Consider the following 17,893-nt stretch of genomic DNA (forward strand, 5'->3'; position numbering starts at 1 on the left):
TTTTTTAAAAGGGTATATTGTTACTAGGTATAGTAGAATTGTCTCCGACTTATAGTAGATATATGCATAACAGAATGAAACCCTGTTCTATCTCAAACCCTCCCATTCTAACTATCTCAGCTGTGCTTAAATCCATTCTAGCAGTCACAGTGCCAATCCACATCAAAATGGGCTTCTCAAGGACTGTTCTCTTCTTCTAACATGCTCATAGTATGAGTATGTGAGAAAATGTCTAATCATCTTCAAGTAGCTCTCTAGCTACTCCTCCAAAGCAAATTTTTTGTCCACTACAATTCAAAGGCATCAATTATTCTTCTATGTTCTTTATTCATTGTTTATGTTCACATGCATACGAAGTAATTAAAAAAATGCATTGGCTTAGATCAGATACTCTTTAGCTTTTAAAGTTATTTGCTTTCCAATTCTTTAAAGTGGTCCTTAATGGTCATGCTGTTTCTGTGTGCTATAGTATCAGTTACAAATGAAACTCTTTCATGTCTTATTCCATCTGCACAATCTCTGCTGTGCTTAAATCTATTGCTGTGGTTAAAAGGTTGTAGGTTCTATAAGACCTTGTACGTAAAAATTCTTTATAAACTCTAAAGCATTGTATATGCAAAGGGTTTCTTTGTCTGGTGGAGGGAATTGGATGCTTTTGCAAAATGTGGGCATCAGACTTTACTTTTACATCCGTTAATCTCAATATTAATCCTGCATAGGTCTCATCTGGAGGGCTTGTTAAAACAGTTTGCTGAACCACATCCCATAGTTTCTGATCCAGTAGGTTGGAGGCAGGGCTTGAGAATTTGTATTTTACATGAATTTACTAGTGAAATTCATGCTGCTGGTTGTAGATCCTACTTTAAGAACCATTTCATAAATTTCTTTCAATATGTGTGCTTGGTACCATGGGGATTCTTAGAAACACTTAAAAACCATTATTCACAAGTCTCCATGTACCACTAATTATTTGCAGAGGGCTATTTCATATTTCCAAAGACTAACCTTTACTGATAACATGCCCAAAGTATGTGAGATAAAGTTTCATCATCTAAGGGGCACACACCTTGGTTGTACTTCCTCCCACAGACTTATTTGTGGTTTTGGCAGTCCATGGGATATTCAGCACTCTTCACCAATACCAATTCAAAAGACTTAATTCTTTTGTCATCTTTATTTGTTGTCCAAATCTCAGATGCACAGGAAGAAATTAGAAATACCATGGCTCTTATTATTAGGTACATTTTTGTTTTTAAATGGACATGGAAGATCAGAGGAGGAGAGGAAGATTCTGAAAAAAGATAAGACTGTGGATTGTCACATGTAGAATATTATGAGTATGTTGCAGGATAGGGCAAGCTTTATATCTCTTGTTCATAGGGTCACTATGAGTCATATTCAACTCCACAACACCTAACAACAACATTTTTTGTTTCTAACTGGAGTCACTGTTGGTGAGTAAGGTTGGTCCTCTTAGGTGCCTGCTTAGGTGGTATAAGAGCATCAGAGGAGCTCTGAAGGGAAGAGGGGAATTTGGCTTCTGGATGTTAAAAAAAATAATTGTTGTCTCAAATGCAGAGGAGACTACAGGAAGTAGTGTGAAGATTATACAAGCAGATTACACAAAAGATGACATCTATGAGTCTATCAAAGAAAACCTTAAAGGCTTAGAAATAGGAATTTTAGGTAAGTAAATTACAACATACCAACTTTATTGAAATACAACATTTACAAGATTGTCTTAACAATACTTAGTTATTTCAAAGTAGCTTAACACATGCCATGTTTTGAACTTTAGTATTAACCTGGATATTAAAGCTCACATTTTCAAGAGACATTATTGTTTAAAAAAATAATATAGAGCTTTGGGATGTATTTAGTTTCTATATTTTAACATTTCTCATATTTTCTAATTAAAAAATTATTTTTGCTGAATTAATAATAATATTTATCAAAAAGAAAGGGCCCAGAAATGCTAGTCAAAATGAATTAGTCTAACATAAAAGTATTTCTACAATTTTGGCACCAGCAGTCAAGATATCAAAAGACAAATTACACTGGGAAAATCTGCTGTCAGGGAACTCTACAGAGTACTTAAAAGCAACAATGTCAGTCTAGAGACTAAGGTACTCCTGATCCAGACCATGGTCTTCACAATTACGTGCAATGCAACAGAGATCTGGACAATGATTAAGTATTACAGAAGAACTGATGCTTATGAGTTGTGGTACTGGAGAAGAATCTTGAACATACCATAGACTGCCAATAAAACAACTAGATCTGTCCTGAAGAGGGTGAAACTATGTTTCTCCTTGGAAGCAAGGATTTTGAAGCTCCCTGTCTCACATATTATGGGCATGTGGCCAGGAGAGACTGGTCCTCGGAGAAGAACATCATGCTTTGAAGGGTAGAGGAACAGCATGGGAAATGAAGTCCTTGGATGAGATGGATTGATACAATAACTGGGACAATGAGGGTAAGTGTGTCAGAGTTAGTGAGACTGGCTCAGGAAAGGACATGATTCAGAGCTATTTTACATAGGGTTGCTATGAGTTGCAGGTGACTTGATGGCACATAATAACAACATAGTGTATATAGTGAACACTGGTGGTCTAGTGGTAAGGAAACCACTGTCAACCCAAAGGAATACAGTCTGAATCCACCAACTGTTCTGCAGGAGAAAGACGCCCTGTCTTCTCCTGTGTGATTTATAGCTTCTGAAAACACTCTGGAGGGTCAGCTATAAGTTGTTTCCTACTTAAAGGTATTAATAACAACAATATGGTGGATATAGGGAGGGCTGGTATCCTAGTGGTATGGAGTTGTATTGCCAATTCAAAATCAGGTATTATGACTCCACCAATCACTTCAAGGGAAAAATGTGAGCAATCTCCTATGTGATTTACAGCCTCTGAAAACCTGCTGAAGGGTCAACTGTAAGTCAGTTCTGACTTAAGGGTGCATAACAAGAACAACAACATGGTTGATATATGAAATAGCAAGTGAAGATATATTTGAAAATGAGCTCTGCTATTTATAGATAATTTTATAAAATGTATACTGTGCATTATTTGTATTATATATACAAGGAAGAAAGATCTGATTTCTGACTTATACTATATTTCATTTCTTGTACTGTATTTTAAAAGATAATCACAACCTTTACTAAAAAAGTAAAAGTTATAATTGCATAAATTTGAAATAATATGTGAACACAATCAGTGAGTATGAATTTTTTAAAATCTCAATCATCTGAGATAGCATTTTGTTGCAAATTCTTTTAGGCATAATGTATATACTTTTATAACTAGAAGAACAGTTATATACTGTTTTGCAAATGTTTTCTTCAAATTTACATCACAAATTTCCTCACTCCATGTCACTGAAATTCTAAGCAGTAGTAATTTTTAATGGTTTCTTTGTGTCTGTCATATGAATGGTCCATAACTCATTTAATTTCTTCATTTTATTTAGATGTGGAGAGTAGTTTTTCATAAAATTTAAATTGAACACTATAATTATATAATACTTTGTAGGTTTTTATTGCAAAGAATTCTTTAATGAAATCATACTATTATTTTTTTATTTGCTTTTTCTTTTTTATCATTATTAATTTTAATGAAACTTTACAGAGATGTTGGATTTCCATTCATTCATTGTTTCACTTTTCTCCCTGCCTGCCCCTTTCTCCCAGTACACTCTTCTCTTTGAAAAGTACAAGAAAAATTCTTTCATTGTTTTACAATCCCTCCCCCCAGGTCCACTCCACTACGCAGCCTTCATTCTGGACTTCTGTCATGACAATAATACCTATAATTTCTTCACTTTTTGTTGAACAGTAAATTATTCCCACCACTGTTCTTACTGTTATCAATATGTTTGATGAGCAATTTTGTATATTATTTTAATATAAAAATCTTTACAAAAACTTCCTAAGAGAATAACTGTTAGGTTTAATATGAAAATTTTAAACATCTAACATATTTTTGGTTTTTTTCTCTGTCAGTCAACAATGTTGGGATGCTTCCAAGCCTACTCCCAAATCATTTCCTTAACACACCGGATGAAATCCAGGTAAATTTGTACTTTTACATATATGTTTCTTGTCACCCATCTATGGTTCCCCCCCTCATCAAAGAAATAACAGAATATGGAAAGGGGTAATAGGAAGTATATCTAGAGAAAGATTTGTTTGCATATTTTGAGGGATCACTTTCTTTTTACCTAATATTTGATATATAATCAATGGTCACATTTTTCATGGCTATCTCTCTAGAATACTGACATCTTCCTCTTATGTGCATATACTACTCATTGCCATCAATTCATAGCCCAATTCTGCAAGACAAAAACATAGTCAACTGTGGAATTTCTTTCTTTTTCCCCATGTAGTAATGTTTGTTCAACCTTTTGTGTAAGAAAAGTACACAATGCAGTTGATGGTTGGGGTACTGTAAGTTCAGCAAGCTTGGCTCAGACCCATGATTAACATTATTGGTCAAGATATGATTTCATAACTTTATTTCTTTTTTCACCAATAAAACTCCCTTTCAATTTATTGGTAGCTCACAACAGATCTCATTTAGAAGGCCATTATATCATGTAAGGTCTCATCAAGGTAGCTATTATATTACATAAGAACTTATTAAAAGCTTATCTCAATGGCACACAATGACAACAGCATCAAAGGAATGACTATAGTATTTCTCACTGATAAACCAGGAAATGATAATCAGTCAAGTTGACACACATCCTTAGACATTACATTCCCTCTTCTAGCTTTGTAACTTGCAAATTGAAATATATAGTTCTCCATTTTCTTTTTTGAAATATTTTTTCAGGCTCTCTAATTTTTTTTAATTATAATTTTTAGGTACTTTGAACAGTCCTTGAAGCTGCTATCTGGTGATTCCTTCACAGGCTTTGATCTTTGTGGTCATGTTGTTCTTATGTGCCATCAAGTTAACTACAACTCATAGTGATCCTAAGAACAATAGCTCTGAGCTTTGCCCTATCCTGAACCAATCTCACCATTTCTGACACATCTGACCTCATCGACACAGTTTCTGTGTCAATCCATATAATCCATGGTCTTCATTTTTGGCGTTGTCCTTCCAAGTATGATATCCTTGTCCTTCCTGGCAACATGTCCAAAGCATAAGATACAATTTCAAAATCTTTGTCTTCAAGAGGGAAACTGGTTTCACCCTCTTTAGGACAAATTTATTTGTTTTCTTGACTGTCCATGGTATGTTCAATACTTTTCTCCAATACCACAATTCAAAGGCATAGGATTATTCCATTTCCAAACAGGCAATCATGATTCTATTCCCCAATTTTTTATATAGTGCCTCCTGCAAGAATTCCTACAGTCTTACAAGACTTAGAGCAGGCTGCACTAAGATATAATGCCAAATTACTTGAATATGTTCCCATCCTTGCCAAACTCCTCTCATGACCATGAATTTAACCTCAATTCCTCTTGTTTCCAGCTCTCTATTTAAGGCTCAATGTTTTCTTCTTGTTTATCTATTTATGCCTGTTTGAGTGTGTGGCTTGCTTGTTCCTCTATATCTACTTCTCTTTCCTTTTTATTAGTTTCCTTGTCTGACCTCTATACTCCAGGTGATAATACATAATAATTCACCTTTGATAATACATAACAATTCACCTTTCTGTTCTCCACTCTGTTTTCTTCTATTCTCATATGTTTTAATCTCAAATTCTCTCAGAGAGCACTCTGGTGGCCTAGTGGTAAGAAACTATACTACAGTCCTGAAGGCATAGTTTGAATCCATAAGCTGCTCTGTGGAAGAAAGATGGACAGTCTCCTCCCATGCAATTAGCTGTCTCTGAAAACCTGACTGAAGGTCAGCTATGGGACAGTTCCAACTCAATGGTATACAACAACAACAATCTTCTAAGGATAGGGAAAGGATGGGCTATCTCCTTCCATGAAGTTACTGCCTCTGAAAACCCACTGGGGGGTCTGTTCCAACTCGACAGTGCATAAATAACAACAATCTCCTAAGGAGCTCTGGTGGCCTAATTATATGAAGCTGTGCTGCTATCACAAAGGCATGGGGTTTGAATCCATCAAATGCTCCGTGGAAGAAGGATGGGAATCTCTTCCTGTGTAATTTACTACCTCTGAAAACCTGCTGGTGGGTCAATTATGGGTTAGTTCAGACTCAAAGGTAAACAACAATAGCAATTCTATAATAGGAAGTTGAATATCTTTCAATAGTTCTGTTCATACACGTCACTAAATTTTCACAGAGACACTTACTGACTTAAATTTAAAATGGATGTCAGATGCTACTCAATCTTGGCTCACACTCTTTGAACATAAATTAGAAGCATGGGTGAATGATGGCTCTGTTCAGATCTACATGTTTGCAAAAGATGTGACTTTTTAGCACTAAGTACTCAAAAATTTCTCAAATTATTTGACTAACTTGTGGCTGTTACTATTTATTATAGAATCTCATCCATTGTAATGTCACCTCGGTAGTCAAGGTATGTAAATCAACATGTGTTCCAAATGCATTAAAATGTAGTTGTTGGAATCTGTCTAATCCCAGTTTTCAACCTTATTAGTTGAACAGCATTGGACATGTTGTTTAACCACTGTGAAGTTTAGATTTTTCACCTATTTTTAAAAGGAACTTGAACTACATGATGTCTTCTGATTAGTATCAGCTGCATGAGCATTCATAGCATGACTACTATTGTTGATCAAGGTACTATATGTCATTTTCAACTGTGTGGCATATATAACAATAACAACCTTAATACTATCCTATATGTTTTCATTAATAATAAAAGATAATCTTTGTAATTAGGGTGAATAGATGAAATGTGAACATAGAACCTCCGGGAGATACAAATTGTTAATGCATTTAGTTGTTAACGGAAAGTTTGGCAGCTCTAATTCATTGAGTTTCCTTGGAGGAAAGGCCAGGTGTTCTACTTTTTAAAACTTAGTCATTGGAAGCCCTACAGAACACAGTTTTACACTATCACATATGGGATTTCCATAGGTTGTCAACAACTTGATGGCAATTGGTTTTTACTTTTTAAATGTGGGCATAGTCTAGTGTTACAAGACTTGCTGAGTAGACAATATTTTCCATTTTTTTATCTTTCAAATGTTTTCCTTCTCTCTTGTTTTTTTTTCCTAAATTGTGATTTTAATGAACATTTATAGAAAAGTTGAAATTTTCATTTATTCACTGTTGCATATTTCCTTCCCCCAACCCTGACTCCTCTTTGCTATGCACCTCTTACTCTGGACTATACGAACAGTAGTTCATATATTCGCTTTAAACAATTCTTTCCTTCATCTCTTCCAAGGCAGTGCTCCTCAATTATGCCCACTTTTTTAGTTTTACTCCCAACACCCATGTCAGTCCTGTTCTAGAACAGTGGCAATATGCAGTATTTGTCCTTTTGTGCCTAAAATATTTGAGTCAGCATAATGTCCTCCAGGGTAACCCATGTTGTGTAAGATTTTATGAGACCCTTGTTTTTCAGTGAAGCATACTATGCCATTGTATGACTATACCATAGTTTTCCTATTCAGTAATTTGTTGATGGGCTTTTGGATTGGTTCCATCTCTTTACTATTGTGAATAACTCAGCAATAAACATATGTGTGCATATATCTGGGTGGCAGATCTGGTTTCTTTACAGTTATTCCTAGAAGTGGAATTTCTGGGTCAAATGATATTTCCAACTTTTTGAGAAGGTGCCATACTGCCTTTTATAGTGGTTGCACCATTTTATACTTCTACCAAGAGTGAATAGGTTTCCATTTTCCTCACAACCTTACCAGAATTTGTTGTTTGCTACACTATTGATCTTTGCTATTGTTACTGGGGTGAGATGACATCTCATAGTTATTTTTATTTGCATCTCTCTGAGAGGTAGGGATTTTGAACTTTTTAAAAAATTTGTTTTTGTTCGCCATCTGAATATCTTTTTCGGTTAAGTGTCTGTTCATATTCTGTGCCCATTTTGTAATTGTGTTGTTTACCCTTTTTTTGGTTAAAGTTTATAAATTTTAAATGAGTCCCTTTTGAGATATGTTGTTATTGTTGTTAAGTGCTGTTGAGTCATAGATGATTCATAGTGACCCTATAAACAAAAGACCTGAATACTTGCATAACTTTGGTTGTTTCTTCATGTTCATAGAGTTTCCAGAGGCAAGCCATTTTGGAAGTGGATGACACTCCTCATTACCAAATATTTTTTCCCAGTTTGTGGGTGTCCTTTTTACCCTGTTGGAGAAATTTTTTGATGTGCATATAGATCTGATTCTTAGAAGGTCCCTTTAATCTATTTTATTCTCTCCTGGTTGTAGGTTTTTCAAGATGCTTAGAAGACTGTTCACTTTGTAGATTAGGGCTTCTAGAGTTCTTCCAAGCTTTTCTCTGATGAAATTAATCATCCTTGGTTTTATTCCTAGGTCCTTGTTCCAGTTAGAGTTGGTTTTTGTATGGTATGAGGTATGGGTCTTGCTTGCATTTTCTACAGAAAGTTTTCCGATTTTGCCAACGCCAATTGTTAGAGAGATTTTCATTTCCCCACTTTTTATCTCCTTGTCAAAAATCAGTTGACCATAGGTAGATGAGCTGCTTTCTGGGTTCTCAATTCTATTCCATTGATCTATGTGTCTGTTACTGTGCCAGTACAACACTGTCTTGACCACCACGGCTGTGTAGTAGGTTTTGAGACCTGGGAGTGAGATGCCACTTACCTTGTTCCTCTTTTCCAGGAGTGCTTTATTTATTCGTGGTCTCTCTCCATTTCAGATGAAATACAAAATTATCTTTTCCACCCCATTGAAGAATGGAAATGGTATGCATATTGAGCTTGCATTGAACTTTTAAATTGCCTCTGATATAATTGTCATTTTCTCAATATTGAGTCTTCTTATTCATGAGCATGGTATAGTCTTCCATTTCTCCGGCTCTTCCCCCTCCTCTTTCTTGTAGTAATGTTTTGTCATTTTCTTTGAATAGGTCTTTTGTATTTCTAGTTAGATTTACTCCAAAACATTTAATCTTGTGCTTACTTATAGTGATGGGTATTATTTTTAGTAGATACATTTCTGAATTTTCTTTTCATGGTAGAGAAGTCCAGTTGATTTTTGTATGTTGATCTTGTATCTTGCCACTTTGTGAATTGCTCCATTAGTTTTCTTCCTAAGTCTTTAAGGGTTTCTAAGTATACTGTCATATCATCTGCATATAGAGATAATTTTACCTCCTCTTTGTAAGTTTGGATACCTCTTCTCTCCTTCTCTTGTCTTACTGCTCTCTCTAAGATTTCCAGTACGATATTGAATAAGAGAGGTTATAATGGACATCCTTGCCTAGTTCCTGTCCTCAAAGGGAATGCCTCTAATCTCAGTCCTTGAGAACTATATTGGCTCTTGGTTTTGTGGATATATTTTTTACTATGTTGAGAGAATTTCCCTTCTATTCCCATTTTGTTGAGTGTTTTAATCAGGAAAGGGTGCTGGATTTTGTCAAAGTCCTTTTCTGCATCAATCGATAGTATCATGTTGTTCCTGTTCTTTGCTTTGTTAATGTGATGAATTACACTGATTGTTTTTCTTATATTGAACCATCTCTACCTTTTATAACTCTCACTTGGCCATGATAAACTATTTTTTTATGTACAGTTTGATTCTATTGGCTAAGATTTTGTTGAGGATTTTTGTATTCATGAGAGATACTGGTCTGTAGTTTTCTTTGTTGACATCTTCCTGACAGAGACCGATAACATGGCGGAAGGGGGGCAGCAGTTGTAGGGACAGAGCCTATTGAGAAGTTATGCAGGACAGTCATAGAATCTGGATATTTATGCAGTCTGTCTTCTGATTCCCAGGCTCCTTTATTTCTTTCCTGTGCCTTTCCCTTTGCGTCTCCTTGGTCTCTAACTTGCTTCAACAGAGCCTGATTATAGCTAATTATACTGTATATCTATCCAGTCTGATAATTTCAGACCATGGCTTTGGTTCTAATTATTAAACGTGTTCCTTCCATGTAATAATGAAGTACAAAGTTTGCTTTAATGGAATATTTATGCTCCAGAACTGACAGTGAAAATCTTTTGAGAGGGTAGTAGATATGCTGTTATTCCAAGAAGTAGGCAGCAACCATGTGGTTTGTCCACTGAACTATTTCACAGACCACCTGAAAGCTGCTTAAAAAACAGATGCCTTCTACTAGACTACCATTTATGGCAATCCCATGTATGTCAGAGTAGAGCCACTCCATATGATTTTCAGTGCCTGATTTTTCAGTGGCCTACAGCCTCTAATCTTTTGATTAGCAGTCTTAGGCTGCTGTTTTTGAAAAGAAGACAGTTGTCCATTTCAGATCTTGCACATGATGTCCTAATTGATTCCTGTTAGGTTTTCTAATAGGTCTCTGATTCTAACTCACAAATGAAGTTTATAATAGCCAGCTGACTTTTACCTGTCTGGAAGAATGGTATCTTGGAAACTGCAGTGTTAAACCTACAATCCTGAAAGCTCCACATTTTTTTAAATCCTGTCTTTATTTTCCAAGTTTTTTTAAAAAAATACTTTAGTTTTAGTTTTGTTAATAACAAGCTTAGCTATAATATTTTGGTTTTAATTTTTTTATAGTGAAGGAATGAAAGGCTTCTGAAAAATTTGCAGTTTATAGTCAGGCTCCAATGTTGTCAGAAATACCTCCCATGAGAATCAAAACCATTTGAGATCATTAAACAGTTTATTCACACTTCCTCTATTCACCTTAGCTTTGGCTCCTTTGCTAGTATATTATTTTATTGTTCTTTTGCAGATGACACAGCTGATTCTTAAACATATGGAATCAAGGTAAGACCTTCATTTATAAAAGCATAGCCTGGAGGGTAGGGGTTGAGTTAATGCTGGCTGCTGCTTTCAGATATTATAAAACCAATGATGAAGGAAAAAAGAAGATAATGGAAGAAAGTAAAGAGTCTTGATCAGCTTTGCAAACAGATAATTATATTTATAAGTCAAAATACAATGAATAATCCAGAAAGAAAAGAATAAAAATTTCAGTACACACTGGATGAAAAACAAGTTACTCCTGCTGGGCTTAAGAAAAACTTCAGTAGTTGGACAGGCCTATCTTTAAGTAATTATGAATTTCTGATTTTGCCAGAATGAATTATATAATATAATGGTAAGATTTGCTAGTTTATGAACACTTATGAGTGTAGACCACATGAGCTGTGGTAGGATATAAAAATATTATCCTGGAAGAATGCAAAAGTTTATTACAAAGACAGAGGAGGAAGAAAAGACAAAGATAGTTATTAGACAAGACTCTGAATATTGTACTAGAATGACAAGAAGCCAAAGCAAAGGGAAGAAATCAAGATCTTAAAGAGCTGAACAAAATATTTCAAAAGGCAGCTTGGAATACAAAGTAGAGTATTATAATGAAATGTGCAAATAGCTGGAATCAGAAAAACGAAGGGGCTGACCTTGCTCAGCATTCCTTAAGGTAAAGGCACTGAAGAACAAATTCAAGCCTCGAGTCACAATCCTTAAGGATGCCTTGGGCAGAATATTAAATGATCTATGAAGCATTAAAAGAAGATGGAAAGAGTTTACAGAGTCATAGTACCAAAAGAAATTGGTGGACACAGAAAAATTTGATGAAACAGTGTATAAGCAAGAGCCTGTGGTGTTGAAGGAAGAAGTTCAAGCTGCTCTGAAAGGATTGGCAAAAAGCAAGGCTCCAGGAATTGATGGAATATCAATTGACATATATAAACAAACAGACTCTGTCCTTGATGTACTCACCAAATTGTGCCAAGAAATCTGGAGGATGATCACTTGGCCAACTGACTGGAAGAGATCTATGCTTGTTCCCATTCTAGAGAAAGATGATCCAACAGAGTGAGTTGGATATTATCCAACAATATCATTGATATCACGTGCAAGCAAGATTCTGCTGAAAATTATCCAAATATACTGAAACAGTACATTAGCAGATAACTGCCTGAAGTGCTGGCTGGGTTTGGAAGAGGCTGTGGTACTAGGGATATTATAGCTAATATTAGATGGATCTTGACTGAAACAAAACTGCAAAAACAAAAAAAATGACTAGGGAGGATAGAAGGAGAATTGACGCCTTTGAGCTGTGGTGCTGGAGAAGAGTACTGAATGTACCATGGACTGCCAAGAAAACAAATAGATTCATCCTAGAGAGGGTTAAACCAGGCTACTCCTTGGAGGCAAGGATTCTGGGGCTTCGTCTGACATACTTTGGGCATATTGTAAGGAGAGACAGGTCTTTGGAGAGGGACATCATGCTGGGCAGAGTGGAGGGATGGCGCAGGAGGGGAAGACCCTCTATGAGGTGGATTGATTCAGCGACTGGGGTAATCAGGGTGGATGTGTCAGAGGCAATGAGATTGGCACAGGATAGAGCACAGTTGAGGGCTGTTGTACATTGGGTCTCTATGAGTCGCAAGCGAGTCGATGGCACATAACAACAACAACAACTTGGCTGAAAGTAGGGAGTACCAGAGGAATGTCTATTTGTGTTACATTGACTATGCAAAGGCATTTTGACTGTATGGATCACAACAAACTGTGGTTTATTATGAGAAGAATGGGAATCCCAGAACACTTGATTTAACTTATGTGAAACCTATACTTGGACTAGGAGACAGTCATCAGAACAGAGTAAGGAAACACAGCATGATTCAAAATTTGAAGGGTGTACCACAGTGGTGTGTCCTATCTTTATACCTTTTTAATTTATATGCATAACAGATTACCTGAGAGGATGGGCTCTGTAAGGAGAAATGTGGCATCAAGGTTGGAGAAAGACTCAACAACAATCTGCATTATGAAGATGACACAACCTTGCTGGCTGAAACTGAGGGGGACTTGAAACACTTGCTGCAGAACATCAAATACTGCAGCCTTCAAAATGAATTACATCCTAATGTCAAGAAACCAAACAAACAAAAAATCCTAGCCACTGGATAGATACACAACATCATAATGACTGGAACGGTTAATTTCACCTTATTTGGATCCACAATCATACACTTAGTGCCAGCAGTCAAGCGATCAGGAGACATGTTGCACTGGAAAAATCTGTAGTCAGAGACCTCTACAAAGTATTGAGGAGCAAAAATATTAATTTGAGGACTAAAGTGCACCTGGTACAGGCCATGGTCTTTTCAGTTACTTTTTGTGGGTTTGAAAGCTGGACAGTTACTAAAGATGGCAGAAAAATTGATGCCTTTGAATTGTAGTGTTGAAGAATACTAAATATCTCATGTATTACCAAAAGAACAAACATATATACTTTGTAGTAGCTTCAGCCAGAGTGCTCCTTTAAGGCAAAGATGATAGATAATATTTCATCTCACATCCTTTGGGTGTGTTACTAGCAGAGGTTATTACTTGGAGATGGACATCAAGCTTGGGAAGGTGGAGAGATGGCAAAGAAGAGAAAGAACCCCAACCAGGTGGATTGACACAGAGACTGATGCAATTTATGCACAGGATTAAGGTCAACATTCTGATAGGTGGCACAAGATCAGAAGGTGTTTTATTCTGCTATACATGAGGTCACTATGCTTTGGGATTGACTGTTGTTATTAGGTACTCTCGAGTGAACTATGACATATGGGCAAGCCTCTAAACAACATATCTGAACCTTGTCTTATGCAGTTCCATTTTAACAATCTCTGTCATACTCAAATTCATTTTAGAAAATAATGGGACTAGAAGGCAACTTATAACAATAACATTCATTAAAGACAATTAATAGGGGGTTTTTTCCCCATAGAGGAAAAAAGGTGGTTGGCCTTGTATTGTAATTAGAATTTTCTCTTTTTTTTCATATTACACTCAAGAGGGATCAACACAGTTTCTGCAGTGATGAGCTGAACTGTGCTAGAGATGATGGGAATGGCACAGAATAGAACAGGGTTGTTTGTAGGGTCACTATGAGTTGTAATGTACTTGATGGCACTAAACAACAACAACAAGGATTGTGAACTTTAAAAGTTCCAGAGACTTGAATAAAGATGCCTGTAAAGTAGGTGATGGATCACTGTATACAATATACGACAGCATTCGGTAATAGGTCATTTGTACTCTTTATGGGTAATTTCATGCATCAGAAGGGACTATTGAGCTCACATGATATCTGAGAGAGAAAATTTCTTTCTTGAATGTTGCCCAAGTTGAATTGGTTACCTGTATTTTGGTGAGCAGATCTTGACTATATGGACTTTCTTTCTAGCAATAAAAAAAATGATGTTATATTGAGCATAACTTCACCCAGCCCATGATGTTATTCAGCCTGTAGTGTCACTTCATTGATGGTGTAAGAATGTTCCCCTCATAATGTTAGGAATCACTCAACACACTCACAAGTGTAAGGAGAAGGAGGTTTTCAGTGCTTGTAAGAGTCATCTTACTTACTTTTGACGCAAGAAAGTATCTTGCAGGAAACCAATCAAAGCTTTCGTTTGTCATTTAGGCGGAAAGGACTAATCTTGAACATTTCTTCTGGAGTAGCCCTGTTTCCTTGGCCTTTATACTCTTTATATTCATCTTCCAAGGTGAGTGACAATATAATGTCTAAAACCACTCTTCCTTTTTCCTCTGTTTCCCCTAGTTGACATTTTCCTCAGAATCACCTGTACGCCATATGTAAAGGGCAGAGCAGCCAAGAGAAGTCTTTGTGTAAAGTAAGAAATGGTGCCCCTCTGGGAAGATAAATCCTTACAGAGCACCACATATTGACAAGCTTATCCCTTAAGGGGTTTATCTCCTTGGCAATAAATCTTGCTGCTTTCTTGCAAAAGCTATTGTTGCTTCATTTCAGTATTGGAGGCATAGCCTGTGTCTTCACCCTGATTGTCAAAATAAACTATAAGATTTGGGATAAGAAGGATAGCTATATTAGGAACAAAGGGGAGCGTCTCTTTTGCAAGTTATTATATATTGAGTGGCTCCTGTTATTATTAGCCACCACTCATGGCAATCTCTTTTTTGTAGGACTTTCTTAGTTGTAATTTTTATAGAAACAGAGCATTAGGTCTTACTTCTGCAGGATGGGTTCAAACCACTAACCATTTGATTGTCAGCTTATCACAAATTGTTCCACCTAGTTCCCATGTGGTCACCCTCTTGTGTTGTTGCTGTTGTTGCACACCTTCAAGTCAATTTGTAGTGACACAATATGACATATTAGTACACTCCCATATGGTTTTCTAGGTTGTAGTCTTTATAAGACAGATTAACAGGTCTTTATTCTGCAGAAATGATTAGCTTTAAACCACCACTATTTCCATTAACAGCTCAGCACCTAATTGCTGTGTTACCAAGTCTCCTTGCCGTCATTCTAAGTATTCATTTGTTGCAAAACGTATGTTCTTATTGATTGAGAGAACTATTCACAGACAAAGGAGGGGGAAATATTTTGGTAGACATGAAATGTTTACTCTTATTAACATCAATAATATGTTATCTGTTAAGGCACAACAGATAGGCTCTTGTGGTGGTGTTTGAATTTTTAGTAAGTTGGCTCTGATGGGAGAAAGCTAGATTTGGATTCTTAGGTATTTTCTTTTCACTGCTCCAGGCTTTTATGTGCACATTTTCCAAGGCACTCCAAGTGGAATATAAAGCAAAAGGAATAATTGTACAGGTAAGATCAATAATTCTGCATTGTTGGGAATAAGAAATTCTGGATCCCTGTTAGCTGGGATCCCTGCTTCCTGTAGTATTGACTTGGGTAGCATGTTCTGCATGACAGCTCTGCGTGAGACCCTGTGATATTCTTAGAAGCTGCAGCCACTTGGATTCTGGCTACTACTTATCAGGGCCCAAGTGCTGGGAGAAACAGGGCCAGATGAGTAATTGCTCTTAAGTGCTGTCGTCTCCCTTACTTCTAGATTCTGTAACAGAAAAGAAAGCAGGGTTCTTAGCTATTTGACCTTGGTGAGAGACAGGCTTATGTAGGAGCAGGGATTTTTAAAAAACCCCACCTGGTCACTTAGTCTCTGTTGGAAAGAGGGGATGTACTTTTTTATTATTTTATTTAAATTTATTATTAATTTCTGTAAAAATTTACAGAGAATTTGAATTTCCATTCATCCATTGTTGCACTTTTCTCCCCTCTCAACCCTCCCCCCTAGTATACTACCTTCTTGGAAAAGTAAAAGAAAAATTCTTTCATTGTTTTACAAACCCTCCTCCAGGTCCATTCCACCATGTAGCCTTCGCTCTAGACTTCTGTCATGACAAAATTACTTAAACACATATCCCTTTTAAGCAGTTTCCTCTCTCATCTGTTTCAATACAGTATACATTATTGAACCCATCTTTTTCAGTCTCCCCCCAAACCCTAGGTCAGTCCTGTTTTACAACAGTGGCACCATGCAGTATTTTTCATTTTGTGACTCAGACACTGCACTCAGCATAATGTTCTCCAGGGTCACCCATTTTGAATAATATTGCATGGGTTCCTTGTTTTTCAATGCAGCATAGTATTCCATTGTGTGAATATACCACAGCTTCTCTATCCATTCATTCATTGATGGGCACTTAGGTTGTTTCCAAGTCCTTGCTATTGTGAACAAAGCCACAATAAACATGGGTGTGCATGGGGATGTACTTTCGTGTGTGTCTATCTCTGTGTCTAAGAGTCTCATGTGAGTGTATCTCTTGAGGGCTGTACATTTCACAGTTTAGCTCTTTATTAGTGTGAAGGGGGTTTTGTTTCCTTTCCCCTTTAAAATCGCAGAGAACTATCATGAAAATCACTCATCCTAAATTATCTATGTTTGGTTCTACAGCAGAGCTAGTGCTGAGTGATTTCTGGATCCTAGAACATACAATATTCATAAGAAACTACCTAATATCACATGCAAGTAAAACCTTGCCAAAGATTATTTAAAACAGCTGGAACAGTTTACCAACAGAGAACGGCCATAAATTCAAACTGGATTCGGAAGAGGCCTTGGAAAGAGGAATATCATTACTGATGTTAAACGGATCTTGACTGAAAGCAGGGAATACCAGACAGATGTTTACATGTGTTTTATTGGCTATGCAAAGACATTTGACTGTAAGAATCATTAAAAATTATAGATAACATTGAGAGGAAGGGGAGTCCCAGAACACTAAATTGTGTCCATGAATAATTTAGACAAAGAAGCAGTTGTCTATACAGAACAGGAGACTCTGTGTAGTTTAAAATCAGAAAAGATGTATGTCAGAGTTATTTCCTTTTTTCATACCTGCTCAATCTGTATGTTGTTGTTGTTGTTATGTGCCATCAAGTCACTTGCTACTCACAGCGACCCTATTTACAACAGCCCTAAACTTTGCTCTGAACTGTGCCAATCGCACTGTCTCCGATACACCCATCCGGATTACCCCAGTCACTGAATCAATCCACCTCATAGAGGGCCTTCTCCTTCTGAGCTGTCCCTCCACCCTCCCAAGCATGATGTCCTTCTTCAAGGACCGGTCTCTCCTCACAACATGTCCAAAGTATGTTAGATGGAACCTCAGAATCCTTGCCTCCAAGGAGCCGCCTGGTTTAACTCTTTCCAGGATGAATCTGTTTGTTTTCCTAGCAGTCTATGGCACTCTCAATACTCTTCTACAGCACCACAGCTCAAAGGAATCAATTTTCCTTCTATTCTCCCTAGTTATTGTCCAACTCTCTGATGCATAACAAGTGATTGCAAAGACCATGGCCTGTATCAGACACACCTTAGTCTCCAGAGAGACACCATTACTCTTCAGTACTTTGGAGAGGTTCCTAACAACAGACTTTCCCATCATAATAATTCAAGATAAATTATTATATATATT

General features: G+C 36.7%; 1 protein-coding gene across 1 annotated transcript in view; it reads left to right on the plus strand.

Moving 5' to 3' along the window:
• HSD17B3 (hydroxysteroid (17-beta) dehydrogenase 3) overlaps nt 1-17,893 on the plus strand; it is a 138,826-nt gene that overhangs the window by 94,098 nt on the left and 26,835 nt on the right. The window contains exons 4-9 of the mRNA XM_006902197.1: nt 1,579-1,686; nt 4,007-4,074; nt 6,484-6,519; nt 10,842-10,876; nt 14,544-14,625; nt 15,651-15,716. Coding sequence (XP_006902259.1) covers nt 1,579-1,686; nt 4,007-4,074; nt 6,484-6,519; nt 10,842-10,876; nt 14,544-14,625; nt 15,651-15,716 — 395 coding nt within the window. The remainder of the gene's footprint in view (nt 1-1,578; nt 1,687-4,006; nt 4,075-6,483; nt 6,520-10,841; nt 10,877-14,543; nt 14,626-15,650; nt 15,717-17,893) is intronic.

This window comes from Elephantulus edwardii, unplaced genomic scaffold (genome assembly GCF_000299155.1).
Source record: "Elephantulus edwardii isolate Elephantulus edwardi_28Jun2011 unplaced genomic scaffold, EleEdw1.0 scaffold00379, whole genome shotgun sequence".
Taxonomy (NCBI): Eukaryota; Metazoa; Chordata; class Mammalia; order Macroscelidea; family Macroscelididae; genus Elephantulus; species Elephantulus edwardii.